This window comes from Myodes glareolus, chromosome X (genome assembly GCF_982192425.1).
Source record: "Myodes glareolus chromosome X, mMyoGla1.1, whole genome shotgun sequence".
Lineage (NCBI taxonomy): Eukaryota > Metazoa > Chordata > Mammalia > Rodentia > Cricetidae > Myodes > Myodes glareolus.
Genome location: NC_142053.1, coordinates 21893942 through 21909363, shown reverse-complemented (window position 1 = coordinate 21909363; position 15422 = coordinate 21893942). Strand labels below are relative to the sequence as shown.

The following is a 15422-nucleotide window of genomic DNA, read 5'->3' as shown; positions in this document are numbered from 1 at the left end:
TGACAGGTCATGCACCGCCTGCTCATTACCTGGAGGCGTGGCCCAACTTCCCCGCCATCTCTGTGTCTCTGTGCCCTGTAGGCAAGTGAAGGTAAGAGTCCAGAGTTCACCTAAATCAGGACCTCCCTCATTCTGCTCACTGCCAAAAGGGCATGCTGGGACACATGTTCGTAGCAAAAGCTTTGTGTTCCTTCCCTAGGTGGAAAATGGCAAGTCAAAATTTAAGTGGGGGTGTGGTGATGCACCTATAACCCCAGAGCTTGGAGTTTGAGGCCAGCTTCAGCTGCATCAAAGTTTGCCTCGACTGCATAGCAACTTAAAGGCCAGTCTGGACTGGAGATCGTGTCTTAAGCAGAAAAACCTCATAAAACATGGATTCTGTCTTTGAATTGTTTGGTTTTTTTCTTTAGTATGCTCTAACCCTAGGAAGAGAAACCTCTTAACAACACTGTATTCTGGGACTGGCTCAGTGAGCTAACTACCTGATGTATAAGCATGACCTCAGTTCAAATCCTCAACACCTATGTATAAAACTGGGCACAGAAGTCCATTCCTGTAACCCAGGGCAGGGTGTGGCTGGCTGAGTGATCCTGAGGGTTGAAACAGTGAGCTCCGAGTTCAGTGAGAGACCTTATTCCAAAACATAAGGTGGAAAGCAATAAAGGAAGCGATCCGATGTCAACTTCTGGCTTCCTCATGAATACACTCTGGGGAGTGGGGGACACACGCGCGCGCGCGCGCGCGCACACACACACACCATCTAGAACAGTGTCCGCTGGCCTTTTTCCTGGTGTCCAATCTTTGATCAGGTGTAATTTTTAAGATGGACTATTAAGAAGCCCCAATTCTGCCCACTGGCTCTCACTTATCTGAAGGTGTTTTTACCTGCTGAGAGCCCCAGCTGATAAAGCAGCTATGAATTTGCCCTACAGAAATCATGCTATTTTTTCTCATGAGCTTGTGCCAGTGTTCAACCAGTTGAGCTCTTCCCAATGCTGCAGGTGCCAGGGTACCCCTAGGGATTTTCACACAGGGTCATTAGAAGCTGCCCTGGAAAAGGTGCACAGGATCCTTTAATACTGGTCCTTTAAGAACAGACCTATTGATGTCACGTAGGCACCATGCAAGATTGCTGGAACTCTTTCAGTTTTTAAGTCCATGGAGCAAAGAATCACTGTGTGAGATTATAAATTATCTCCAGGTGGCCTTGGACTTCCTATACCAACACCGGTCAGTCAAGTCACCCAGTGTCCTCCACAGCCTTCACCTGACCCTTTCTCAGGGCTAGGAGAGTTCTATAGGTGACCAGCCTCACAAGCTGCATTCCTTCCTAATGATCCAGATATCATGGAGTAAGAGAAAAAGAAGCCCCAGAAGGATAAGCAGCATTTGAAACAAACAAGCTCTGATGGGAGGTCCGGGAGGTCCGGCTGTGTCCCAGTTTGTTCCTGGCCCTTATTTGCGTGTCACCATTGAACAAGTCACCTAACTTCCAGACCTTTACTCCTCTGGATGCTGGTGTCAACTCTGATCCATGTGACCTGCTCCCAGTGTCCAGCACATTGTTCTTCCCGCCTATGGTGCTTTGAAGAAGAATGTCTCCCAAAGGCTCAAAGATCTGCACGCTTTGTCACCAGGGAGTGACACTATTTGAGAAGGAGTAGGAGATGTGACCTTGCTGGAGGAAGTGTGTCACTGGGCAGGAAGGGTGTGAACTTTGAGGTTTTCAAAAGCTTAAGCCAGGCCCAATGTCTCTTCCTGATCCAGATATAGAACTCTTAGCTACTTCAACAACATTCCTGCCTGCGTGCCCACCATGATAATGGACTAAATCTCTGAACTGTAAGCCAGTCCCAATTAAATGTTTTCCTTCATTAGAACTGTTGGCACTGGGCAGTGGTGGTGCATGCCTTGAATCTCACCCAGCACTCTGGAGGCAGAGGTAGGTAGATCTCTGTGAGTTCTAGACCAATCTGATCTACAGAGTGAGTTCCAGGAAAAACAACAACAAAAAACTTGCCATCGGCTAAATGGTTGTTCTTTTTTGCTTCCCAAGTTGGTGGCAAATGATTTATAAACAGCAGAGTGAAAGAATTTGATTATTTGAAAGGAGAGTTTAGAAAAAGGGCATGAAAGACTTTTAAAAGACACATTTCATTGAAAGAGAGTTGAGATCTACATACATGTTCCTAAAATCACCCGACTGTGATTGTAGCTAATCACATACCAAAATGCCCTATACACAGAGTCTCCAGGAACAGCAGCTAATAGTCCACTTTTGGGTATCTGTGGTAAATAAAAAAAAAAAAAAAAAACAAATCCCAGGCAGTGGTAAATCTAAGAAACGCTATTTGGGCACTGGAATGCATTTTATATGTAATTCTTTCTTGGTAGGAGACTTACCTTTCTAATTATGCTCCCTTTAGGCTATTATTAAAATCAGTCTGCATTTCCCAAGCATATGCCACTGACAGCCAGAGGACGGTAGTCCGCAGTGACAGGGTAAGTAAAGTCAACGTGGGATTAAGTGCTAGCAAATAGATGATCAATCAGTCGCAGAGTATATGTATGGGGCTGTGTGCTCACAAATGTGAACACGCAAAAGTGCTCTGCTTGCAACAGCACACAAAAAGCAAGAATTAAGGATACAAGTAAAGGGCAATGTTCTTGCAAATGGGTTTTTCAGAGATCTGAGTACAAGATAATGTAATCCTTCTTGGGTCACAATGTATATACCCCATTTGGGGTCATCTATTCTTAGCTTTTTATCTGCAAGGATTGATATATGAAGATCTTATTTGTTCTATTGCTCTTGTGGATTTTTTTCTTTAAATTTCCTATTAATTAAGAATACAAGCTGGGCAGTGGCGGCACGTGCCTTTAATAGCAGCACTCGGGAGGCAGAGGTAGGAGGATCTCTGTGAGTTCAAGGCCAACCTGGTCTACAAGAGTTAGTTTCAGGACAGGTACCAAAACTACGGAGAAACCTTGTCTTAAAAAAAAAAAAAAAAAACACAAAAAATGAAGATACCAAAAACAGGGCTAGGAATGTAGTTCAGTTGCAGAACACTAGCTTAATAGACACAAAGTTCTTGTCTCCCTCCCCATCACCAGAAGACAGGAATACGGGAGAGGGGGGATGAGAAAGACACTAGTAATCACTAATAGTCACATGTATGCGGCTGTAGTCTCAGCTACTTGTGAGGCTGAGGTAGGAGGATCACGTGACCCCAGGAGCTGAGGGTCATCCTGAACAAAATAGTGAGGTCCAATTTTAAGAGGAGATGTCAAAAGTGCATTGCACTGTGTATTTTAATTCCGCACATGGACATTCCTGCTGTTAAAAAAAAAAGATTTCTGTAGGTTTTACTGATAAACGGTGAACTCTGAAATCTCTTCAAACACTGCTCCATAAACATCTAATTTTACACAAAAGTGGAGCTGGTGTATAACAACAATTCTTTAGGTTAACTTCGTGCCACGACTAGAATTCATTTACATATTTTCCTAATCCTTTCAACCCTGTCTTGTGTGGTGGCTGTCAATGCTAAAGGCATGAGAAGCATGAGACAGCAGTAAGAATAAAAAGCGTACTTTATACGAGGAATCACAAGTCCATTCCAGACCAAAACAGCTCCCTTGGCTCATCACCAAGTGCTCCCAATAGCTTTGGTCAGTGCTGTCTCAAGTGGTGATAGCAAGACTGAATCTTGACACAAATGGAGCACACTTGAGTCATAGCCCCAGAATCCCAGAGGGCTCATCAATATTGGCTTCTGAAAAACCAACCGAGATGATTCTGGGTCATGCGCATTAAAAATCCAAGTATGGCATCACTGAGAAGTCATGTCCCTAGTGTAGAGTCCTAAACTTACAGATTCGTTCTCATTAGGATCCTACACTATCAATATATTTAACAGAATTAGGAGAATAAAAGGTGACATTCTGATGTTGTGCTCCCCACAAGTGCTCTAATATTCAGTTTACGGACTGCTAGAGAAGGAACCCAGTGCTGCCTCACAAAGTGCTAGGCAAGCATCCCATCAGCTGAGACACATCCTCAGACTCCTTCAACTAGTTTTCTAAGCAGAGGGGGTTTTAGAAAAATTAAAGTTAAAAATAGAGAAACTCAATTTATGAGGTTATCAATACAATGCAGTTATATTTTCTCTGCTAAGTTTTGAGTCATATTTTCTGAGTGTTTTTCTCTTGTTTCCAAGAGTAAGATGTATTTTTGTATTTGCCAATGATCTCTCTCTCCCTCTTTCATTTCTCTAGTAGACATTGTTATTAACTTTTTAAACCATTTCACTATGTAAATAAATATTCGTTCAACACAAAATTGGAAGTAGAATTGTGTGCGGTACCATCTAAACTTATTTTATTATTGGTTCTATTATCACAACTGACAATTTATATTTCATGTAAACTTTTAGGTTTCTAAATGTCTAACTCATGTTTAAAGGTGCAAATCAATTCTTTGCAGTTTTTACTTTTATCCAAATACTAGGTAGCGTACAATCTAAGTTATAAAACTTTTGTCTTTTTTTGCCTTGCAATCCCCTTTCTGACAATCTCTACCATATTTTTTTTCTTAAATGCAGTCAGTGAAGTGCTTGAAAGAAAATAACTTTTATAAATAACTTGGTAGCACTCAACCCTTTCACATGCTGCTAACTTTGGAGAAGTCAGGTCCTCTCCTAAAGGCTTTTATTCTGCCTCATACTCAAAACTCGAAAGGTTTTCAAATACTCAACTTGCCTTTATTCTCCTTTTTTTTTGGGGGGGGTGGCGGTGAGGATAAGTCTGCCAGCTGGTAAGAAGCCAAAAGTTGTCCAGTCAGACCTGAATGGAAAAATCTATGGTTTGTTTATTTCATAGTTCAAGTTCAAAAGCAAGAGACAATTTAAATAATAAAAGGGTAACAGAGGAAAAATGTAAAGAAAGAAAACAAATCAGTAAAGGTCCAGAAAAACCTTCAAGAATATTTAATTTGGAAAATGTTATTGGTTTGGAGGACTTGACTGAAAGAAAACAGCTGGGCAGAGTTCAAGGTTTTAAATTAAAAACAATCTAACAAGGTCTACAGGGATAAATCTTTGAGCCATATTTCGGAGACCAGATTCATTTCTACCAAGTAAAAGTAATAGCAGTCTAAGCTAAAGAGGAAATTCCTCACAACTGAGGTACTTACTAACTATCTGCACATTTTCCAAGTTCTCACAAGGCAGCCCAGCTATTTACAATCTACTTTTCTTCGTTTATAAATGGAGCTAGCTATGTTTCCTGTGATTTGCTTTAAAAAAGAAAAACCACTTATACACACCAGCCAGAATATGCCTATTTTATTAACATCATGCTTTAATAAATAACTGGCTACTTCTAATAAAATTAAGCCTCTGTTTACAACAGTCCCCAATATTTCATTTTGACCATTCTGAAGAATTTGGTGTAAAAAGTTGAATGAAATGTAGACCCTGAGCTATCAAGTAATTATGTTTCAATATAAAAATAGAGCTTTCCTCTTACAACTGAAGATTGAACAATAACGTAAAACAACCTGTCTATGGGCTTCTGGCATCTTAATGACTTAGAGAGCAGAAGAACCTTGCACAGTGGTAGTGTTTCTAAAGACTTCTGAGAACTCCTTTTGAAATGATCTGCTACATTCTCCAGGTTTTCTGACCAGTCATTTGGACACAAGAAAAGGGCTTCCAAGGGGGCAAGGCAGTGGGAAAGTCTTTGGCCTGGGACAAGTTAGGGCTTTTGCTAGTTCATCTATGTGGCTAAGGGCCTCCAAGGAGATGAGGTCTTCTTAGCTCTATGTACCCCCACTCCTCCCACAAAGGATAACATACAAAAATCTGGACACCCAGCTCTCCTCTCGGTGAGCTCCCTGGGCAGGATGGATAGCAGATGGCTACAAACCAGTCTGGGTCCTTCATTTAACTGATCAAAAGTGAATGGCAAGAAAAAAAAAATCCAATTAGATCACCTTACACTCTTTTCAAAACTGGAGTCTACAAAATGCAAACGTACACACAGACAAAAACTCTGCTTGGGTGTTGACAGCTATTCCCTGAGCCCAGGCTGTACCCTAGTTCTGGCTAGCTGCCAGACAGTTCCCTTTTATGGCACTCTTCCCAGAGTGGTCAGTGGGTCAGGAATCTGGATTCCTCCAACACAGGGGGACAAATGAGATTGTTGGTCACCTGCTACTGCCATTGGGTTAAAGGACCAGAGTATCAGCACGGACGCAGAAACTGGTACATGGTGGCTCCCTAAGCTGCCTGGTTTTTAATATATACCCTCCAAGTCCAAGAGTGTACATGGGGTAAGTGGGGCGCCCTGAGTGCCTTTCATCTTTCAAGGGCACCTACATCAAGAATCTTTATTTTCCTGGATCGGGTACACTTTGAGTATGGGTGGATTCAAGAATTCAAGATTGCACTCAATACAAATGGGCGGTCTGCAGTCTCTTCCAGAACCCAGTTCTGAGTGGAGTCGAACTCTCTTCTTAGACTGGTGTTTGAATGCAACCTGACAAGTGGCTCAGAAGCCACTACATTCTGTCCTAATTGAACACAAACGGAAGAAAGAAACCTCAAAGTTGTCTCCACTTCTCCAGATAAGGCAGTTCAAATAAGAGGGATAAATGGAAATTTTACGGCTTGTTGGGCTTTTTCCTTTAATAAGATAACATGATAAATAAACCTGCTTCTGTACAGCTATTTAATATTTCAGAAATACGTACATGTTACATGCCAAGAAAGGACCCTGGTTTTCTTGTGAGAAACAAGGTGAGATCATAATTCAAAAAGAAAAGCCCCACAAATAAAATGAGCAAAAAAACAAAACAAAACAAAACAAGAGTGGTAAATCACAAATGCACAACTAACTACAGCTCTGTACCTACACTGTTAGCCACATTGAACACGATTTCTGAAGGAGCAGAACAAACTTAAACGCAGGAGTTCCTGCTGTCCCCTCAAACTGAATGAGAAAACAAAGTCAACATTGCTCAAACCAGTGGCCACATAGTAAAAACTGTACATTTGCTGTCCATTCATTTAAAAAGCAAAGTCACTAGGATGGTAAAAAAGTGAGAACTGGTGCCTCTGAACTCTCTGACGATGAACACTTTTACTCGGAGTTTCACAATTATCTCCACTCCCTCTGCACAGCGAAGAACAAGAGGCAGAGGACAGTGAGGAGATAGGGCTTTGCCTCAGCACGGGCACCGGCACTGTCGGCTTTCTCATTGGCACTCTTCCCAGAATGGTCAGTGGCATTGTACTCAAACTCAGAAGGACACTGCTGATATTCACATCCACTTCCACTTTCTTCTCCGCTACTTTCATCACCTGCATTGAAAAGAGAACAGAGATTTCAGGGCACATAGTCTCATCAGGTCAGAAAAGAACAAACCCCATACGTCAAAATCACCAACGCTTACTGATATCAAAGAAGTCCACGTCGTTGCCGTTGTAAGCATTCTTCATTTTATTGGTCATAACCCGAAGGGCCATGATTTGACGAAGGATCAGTATGTCTGGTTTGGTGGTGTCGACCTGGACTTCTGGGTTGTTGCCCTGGTTGGCCAATCCATTTCCTGTCACTGCAAACAGGTACCTGAAAGTAAGACATGACTCCATTGAGATGATCAGTAAGTAAGTATAGGCGAGCAAAGACTTTGCTGAACGTCAGGGTCTCCACCCAACAGAGTGGAGTAGACATTCTTCCATTTACAATCAACTCTGATTGCTCCTTCTCCCTCCTGGGACTCTATAGTTTCTGTGATCTGACTGTGACCTCTTTTGTGGCGATTGGACTGGTAAAGAAAAACACTCTCTGAATGGGTGCTTATCTCAGTCACGGAGTGTGCCAGGGTGGGATACATGGAATCATCAAAGAGAATGTGATCTTTTGAGAAGTGGCGCTTTTAGAAGGCCAGGACCCTGAGCCAAGGACCACGGGCACTGAATGTTTTTAACAGCCCTTAGCACTACAGTAGAACTACTGCCAAGTCCAGCCTTTGTAAGTATCTGGGTGCCTTTTGGAACACCCAAATGCCAAAGCCCATGCCTAAGGACACCTAGACACTTTCTGTGGCATCACTAGCCACGGAGAGCTGCTTCACTTCGGTCACAGCGGAGACGCTGCTTTTTCCCTGGGGGAGGCTGACCTGCTTTTGCCCTTGCCGTTCCAGCAGTCATCCTCATTGCCATTCCCTGCCGCCATCCTCTCGTCATTGCAAACAGTGCTTGGGAGAGAGGACCAGAACTTCTTAGCCTGTTTCAGTTTTTCCTTGACATCAGTAACCTAAGGAAGAAAATTTAAAAAACGGCTCATCTAAGTACAAATGCAAAACTACAATGTATGATCCCAGCACTCGGTATTCGGGAGGCTGTAAATAACCCCTCACACCCTTGCTTCTGTACACAACCCTGAAATAAACTCATTGACCCTGTCTCTCCTCTCTCTGTCTCTCTCTCATACACACACATTATATAAGTAGAAGGCTCACTAGTTTAGAGGACAACAAGAAAGGGAAATGGGGATAAATTTGATCAAAACATATTATATTCACTTTTTAAACAAACAACGGGGCTGGAGAGATGACTCAGTAGTTAGGAATAAACCCTTAGTGCACACCTGATAGCTCACAGCTATCTATAACTTCAATTTCAGGAGATGCGATGCCCTTTTATGAACTCTACACTTAACCAGGAATCCAAGTGGTACACACACATAGATGCAAGCAAAACGTCCATACACATGAAATAAAACAGCAAGAAAATAATGTTGTTGACATAAATCCATCTTAAAATCTAAGCCAAACCCAAACTATTTATGGATGTGCCTTTTGATCATTTCTAAATAGCTCTAGATCATATGCAACTCAGTGTTTCAAGTTCAGACTGAAGGAAAATACCAAGAAATAAACAATCACTCAGAGGAATTAATAGTTCAAGTGCAAACTCTAAAGAAGTTGCCTGGATCCTGGATCCACTGTCTACTTCCTCATGTAACTGCCACCCAAGCTCCGCCAAGCTCCGTAGCCTGTAACACAGTTTTTTCACCCTAGGCTTTCCTGGTCTGAATCAAGCGTCCACACCACACAGGAAAACTTCACTGGCTTTATTCTTCCTTTCACATCAGTATCCTGTCGGACTTCCTGGGTTCCCTCCGACTATGGCACTAGTACTCCCAGATTGCCATTGGACATTGCCGTGTGTCACCTGTCTATAGCCTAGATTTTTCTCTTATCCTACCATCATCGACTTTGACCTTTCACAAGCCTAGACCACGCCACTCTGCCCTCAACCCACTTCACTTTAAAATCCTATATACTAAAAGGCACCATGGAAGGTTTTTTTAAAAAACATATTTAAAAGCCAACAAAGACAAAGTGAATCAAGGTTGTTTTGCTGCATGAAGAAATTTACTTTGAAAGGGTGGATTAGGAAAGAGTAGCCAATGGCAAAGATGTCCTTTCTACAAGGACTTCTGCAGGCACTTCGCTTCCTGATATACAAGGCTGATTGTATTTTAGGTATGGTGCAGATAATGTGAAGATGCTTGAAATTGGCATTATTTACCTTATTGGTCAAAAAAAGTAAATCCATGCACGACATTAACAAGTTAAATGTTATCACATGAAATCAACTCAGGATTTTAGGTTGTTTACTTGTGAGACTACTTTGGCTCTTACTGAACAGCTTAGACTGGCGCTTCAGTCCCTTTGTTGAGGTCTTTGAAGTCCGAGGCCCTGTCTTACTGCCCTGAGCTTCCCCTTTTGCATAACCTAGTGGCGGGTATATAATAGATGCTCAGTAAATTCACAATGGCACTGAAGAGAAGTCTGGAGATGAAACTTGTTACAACCCATTTCCTTGACTATATAGAACCTTTCTGAGACAGAAAACGAGGCACATTTACTGCCATCCACATACAACAAGATTAAAAAGTTAAACACCTAAAAGACTCACACATGTACGCCTTCCAACTAAAAGTTCATTTTTTTGAGCCAATGTTTGGAGTTTGTTGCCATTAAACACACCCATTCCTGCTAAAGTACTCACCAGCCGGTCCAAACTAGTGCCAGCGGCTGTGGTTGGGCGTTGCTCTGGATGATAAGGCCTGAATCGAGCGCTGAAGGCACTTTCAGAGATGGACCGAGAAATTCGGCCAGCCGGGAGAGGCTTCGGAGGCCCACAGCCTTGAAAAACCTACAGGGAAAGTGAGTTCATATTAGGGATGTTACTGACAAGGCAGAGGGCGTGTCTTGCTGTCCCGCCCAGCATCCTGCCTGCAATACCTTCTGAGACACTTGCACACTATTATCTTGCATGTTCATGATAGCATCAGAAATCTTCACATCGATAGGATCCATAACCGACTCAATGTTGAAAGGGCCCTCCAGCCTCTCCGCCACCATCAGCATAGCGTCTAGTACGGGTTGGAAAAAGACAATACAGCACAGACAGAAAAATCATTAGTTCAGATTTGACCATCAGCCTGATCATTTTATTGCTGTTGCTTTTTTCAGAAGGAGGACAGGAAGGGGGAAGGGGAAGGAGATAATACAGTGTTTTTCCCATTTTTTTTAATTTTCTAGCTATTTCTATAATTTCAAATTGTATCTACACATTATGTATCAGCAGTTTGCTAGTATGAAGGAGCCAGATGAATGTTTTGCTCTGGGGCAAGGAAATTCAATCGGGAATCTCCCATCTTTTGGATAACCCACTCCTTCATATGTCAGCCAGCACCCAGCTGACAATCTGGCTAGGGACAGAGGAACATGCCTCTTCTCCCAGACACTTTCCTGGGATCTTTTCCTTTCAGGTTCCATTTACAAGAGTTGAAAACATAAATCAGTTACAATCCTGGCATACCAATTCTTTTCTTTCATTTCTCTTAAAGAGACATTGCAGATCCTTGAGTGCACATTTGGATAAAAGAAATGAGAGCGTTCTGGGAATCCTAATGACTTTGAATAATGAAACTTTGAGGCGTGCCACTTTGGGGTTAAGATAACCCTGTTTACACACGTGAGGGCCTCAGCTGATTTAGTAGTACTATGCATGCTTTGGGGGATTCCAGTGGAATCACGAGACAAAACACAATGCACAAACATTGTCCATTTGTGGTATGTGGTTTCAGCGATACCTGGAAGTCACTTTTAGGCTTTGGAGGGCACTGTCATTTCCTAGCAAGTGTTGGATTCCTTAGTGAAGACAAGCTGTTATTTATTCCCATGTGTGCCTTTGGGGATTAGGATTTGGTATCTTTGGCTGATAACTTGCACAAAATTAGAACTTTTGGAAATGAACCCCCCCCCCAAGGCGGGAGGGAAGGATGTGTTAATTATTGACACAATATAAACTTTTGAAAAACCATTTTTTTATTACTATGTGTGTGTGGGGGGGGTGTGTTTGTGTCGGTCTGTCTGTGGGCATGTGCAAGTGGTGGGAGTGCCTGTGAAGCCACAGTTGGTTGATACCCTGGAGCTGGTGTTACAAGTACTCATGAGGTACCTGCCTCATGGTTGGGTGATGGGAACCAACTTGGGTCCTCTGCACGAAGGAGATGCGCTCTTAGCAGCTGGGTTTCAATAGTTAACGGTGCTTTCTCCTTTACACTCCAGAAGTTAGATCGCCACTGTCTACTCCTATAGGTACTTCAATGTCAAGAACGAGAAAAGAGTGTCCCCTTTCAGACACCCAGCAGCTGGGTGTCCCTCTCAGCTGCTACCCCAACTGAGCTTCTACCTAAGCGTTCTAGTGGGAAAAGGCTTTAAGTATCATCCGAAAAATGAAATCAAAGTTGGTTATCAACTTTTCACTTTCAACCTAGAATAAGCAACTACACAACACTTTAGAAAGCGTGAGGCCACAACAATGAACAGATTCCTGTGCCGTGTGATGCTTGAAAGTAATAGTAAGCACCAATAAAATGATGTCTCTAACCTTTAAGTGAAGGCTGAAAGCATGAATATGCCATTGTACTAGAGGGGAGGGGGGGGAAATGCTTTTGATGTGCTAGAGAAAGGCGACTTTTGCAAACAAGCGGAGCACAGCGTAAACGTGTTTGTCACTGTCAAAGCCGAGGGACCCCCACATACAAAAAGCACATTCCTTCAAAAGCCAAGAAATCGTGAGCTCCAAATCAAAATATTATGAATAAATAACAAACTTCCCAACTTCAGAGGTTTTAAAGGGGGGCGGGGTACATTTTGTACCTATTTATTCCCCTAGTGGTGAGGAAAGGCAGGCCAAATCGATCCCTAATGTGTTTGTGAAAGCCTGAAAGGAAACATAAACCCCAATTCTTCTGGCTGTTTGGCGTCTTTGTAAACTCAGGGCCACTGGCCATACACAAGGGCCTGGGAATGGAGAGGGAACCCAGGCCTTTGTCGGGGCCGGTGCCATGGCGTTGCGTGTCGCACAGCTGAAGAATGCGACTGAGGATCCATTCTGCCTGTGGTTCACAGACCAAAGCCAAAGCTGCCTGGAACCCTGCAGGAAGTCAGGACTGGCTAGCCACCGCCCCTTCGACAGCCGCCACCAGTCCCCCAAAGAAATGCCGAAGATGGCTGGTTTGGTATTTTACTTTCCTTGTGTGGTTGACAGAGGCCACAATTCTCATATGCATGGGATATCATACTGCTTCCTGCCTCCGCCAGGAACTGACTGGTGTCCCCGTCAGCAATTCCAATACTAAATTCCCATTGGCAGCAACATGTGACATTAACAGGGTTGGCTCTGAGTCAACTGAATGCTAAGAGAGGCACAGCATGTGACACACAAGTTGAACCTTAGAAGAATTTATGATTCTCCGAAAACCAGCTTCTTTTGGGGGTAGTGGAAAGGCAGACATTTTTTTTTTTACATGAAGGTTGAGTTTCCAAAGGTGTTTCCCATATTTGGACCCGAAGTTGGACCAGTCCTGAGGAAGGCTGACAAGACTTGAGCACTTAGAACTTGTGGTGATGCAGTTGCGGAAACATGGAGAACCCAGCAACAAGGCTGATTTGGAAAATCCCTGCTCGTTTTGAGAAAGAGTCAGGACTAGCTCAACACACTGGTTTTAAGGGGCCCCTCCCAACTCACCCAAAAAAGCATCCCTTTCTTGGGAATCAGTAAGAGTGGGAGGAGACAAGTCAGGGTAATGGCGAGGAGTATGATCAAATATATTATCAGCATGTATGAAAATATCATATGAAACCCATTATTAAATATAATTAATGTATGCTCATAAAAAACAGTGTTGAAAAAGTATTCCGTTCTCACTAGGGAAAGTGATTACTTTTTCATTGTGTCTCCAATAAATAATCAGAAAGCCACATCTTTAGCCTCCCAACCTGACTGAAGAGCCGAAGGCAGTTTCCCAACTTAACCCCAAGATGTGACTTTCAAAGGGATGAAACAAATCCTTGACTACTCAGTAACTGCACAGTCATTTACACAGCAAAGAAAAATTCCAGCGAGAGAGAGAATATGAATATTTACAGCAAAGGCATGTAATTGGGACTGAATTCTACAACCATGAAGGAGATTAATTAAACCCTTGTGAAAAATCCATGAAAAAGAACAGGAGATTAACATGTCTATTATGTCTGGCCTTTTTTATATCAGCTTCATTAGAAATAAAGGGTAGTATATCCATTAAAAATGACGCTGACATACAACTGCATACTACATCACTCCAAGAGCATCATTTAAAATAGCTGCAGAAAATCAATTCCAAAATCCTATCTATTTTCACTTGGGTTTAATTCCGTTTCTTCACAGATAGCACACGTAACTTTAAAAATACACTATAAGAAACACAGTTGAAGGCTGAAAACATTAATCAACCAGCCCAAATATGGTTTTGATATGCTGTGTATCTGGAGGGTCGCAGGTGAGACGGAGAGGAATTTGGGCTTTGGTATAAGGATGTGATTGGGCCTTGGTAGTGGCTGCCGCTGAACAGGCTGCAATAACTGAATGTAAGATAGAATTGTCCCTGTACTGCCCTCAGGAGAGGAAGTAAAATTCACTGTCACCAGAAGCTTTTCATACTGCATGCCAAACAACTCGCTTGCCCCAGAGAAAAGCCTACTATGTTCAAAAGCTAAGAAGCCCCACTGTCTTTAAGAACTAAGTTTAGCTACCTGTGATACACCTGCAATTTCACCCATTCGAAGGCAGGGGCTAGAGGAGGGTGAGTTGGAGGCCAGTCTGGGCTACATGGCAAGAAAGAAGAAAAACGACAACCAACCCAAAACAGCAATTTAAGAAGAAAAAGTAAATGAATCACAAACTCCACAACTGCCTATGGGGAGGGTATAATTGGTGTAGAGGAGGAAGAGGATGACCTTAGTTAGATAGGGCGATACCATAGTCTTTATTTCCATAGGACATTTTTCATTTCTCCCCTGGTTTCATTCCAGGCATGCCACACCATTTGGGTTTGTGTGTACTTATGGTTTTATATTTCCCCTCCCATGAGATTTTATTTTTCTGTATGTAAAAGATTTGTTTCCCAGGGTTTCCACAGCTTTGAGCTATGTAGGCCACAATTATGCTTCAGAGTGTAATATTTACATCTTTTTCTCCCAAGTCTCTATGTTTAAGAATTGGTGGGACCCAATTTATTGATGCACTTTCAAACAGCCTTAATATGGCAATTCACTCTCGCTCAGTCTAAAATGCATTTTCTTACTCCAATTTCCTCTACTCCAAAAAATTTAAACCTTCAACAAACAAAATGAAACAAAATAAAGCAAAACCGAGCCAGCAAATTACATGCACGCTCCCATGATAAGGAAGACTTAGCAAAAAGTTGGTTCCTCTAAAGGCATTTCAATGTGCAGTTCTGCGAATGTGACCGGGGGATGAGAACAAATTGGTACTCTCTAAGCATGTATGTACTGTTCCGCCAATGCTGGCCTGTGTGACCTCAATACCGGCCAGGGAGCTTTCAGAAGCGGTGTGCACAATGGGCACTAATGTAGACGGCTGCTGGCTGTTTACATCAGGCTTATGGTTTCCCCGAAATCCTAACTGGCCTTCTCAGAACCTAGACAGTTTGCAGTGCTGTCTGGGTTCTAGTAATGGCTTCCTAATTGGCAGAAATCAGACTCAATAGTCCTACTTCCTAAATAATCAGAGAAAGAATCCGCCTACTCATGTAAGAGGACTCTACCATGGCTAAGTCCCCTACGAAAACAAATTCTGTAATTTTCCACAAAAGAGTTCTTCGGATCCGATGGTCAAATGGGCATCTGGTCAGTTTCCCAAAGATTTGGGAGGCATGTAAAAAAAAGACTATAGTGTGTGTGGGAGAGTTGTGTGTAGGGGCAGGGGTTGTGCCAGGATAACTTCAGGATCCCTAAGAATGCTATGGTCACATTATTATTATTATTATTA

General features: G+C 42.6%; 1 protein-coding gene across 1 annotated transcript in view; it reads right to left on the bottom strand.

The window, feature by feature from the left end:
* Positions 1-5330: 5330 nt before the first annotated feature.
* Positions 5331-15422, bottom strand: part of Gpc4 (glypican 4) — a 113541-nt gene continuing 103449 nt past the window's right edge. The window contains exons 5-9 of the mRNA XM_048450334.3: positions 10322-10452; positions 10086-10232; positions 8186-8322; positions 7457-7632; positions 5331-7364 (exon numbers count right to left, since the gene is read on the bottom strand). Coding sequence (XP_048306291.1) covers positions 7162-7364; positions 7457-7632; positions 8186-8322; positions 10086-10232; positions 10322-10452 — 794 coding nt within the window. The 3' untranslated portion in view covers positions 5331-7161. The remainder of the gene's footprint in view (positions 7365-7456; positions 7633-8185; positions 8323-10085; positions 10233-10321; positions 10453-15422) is intronic.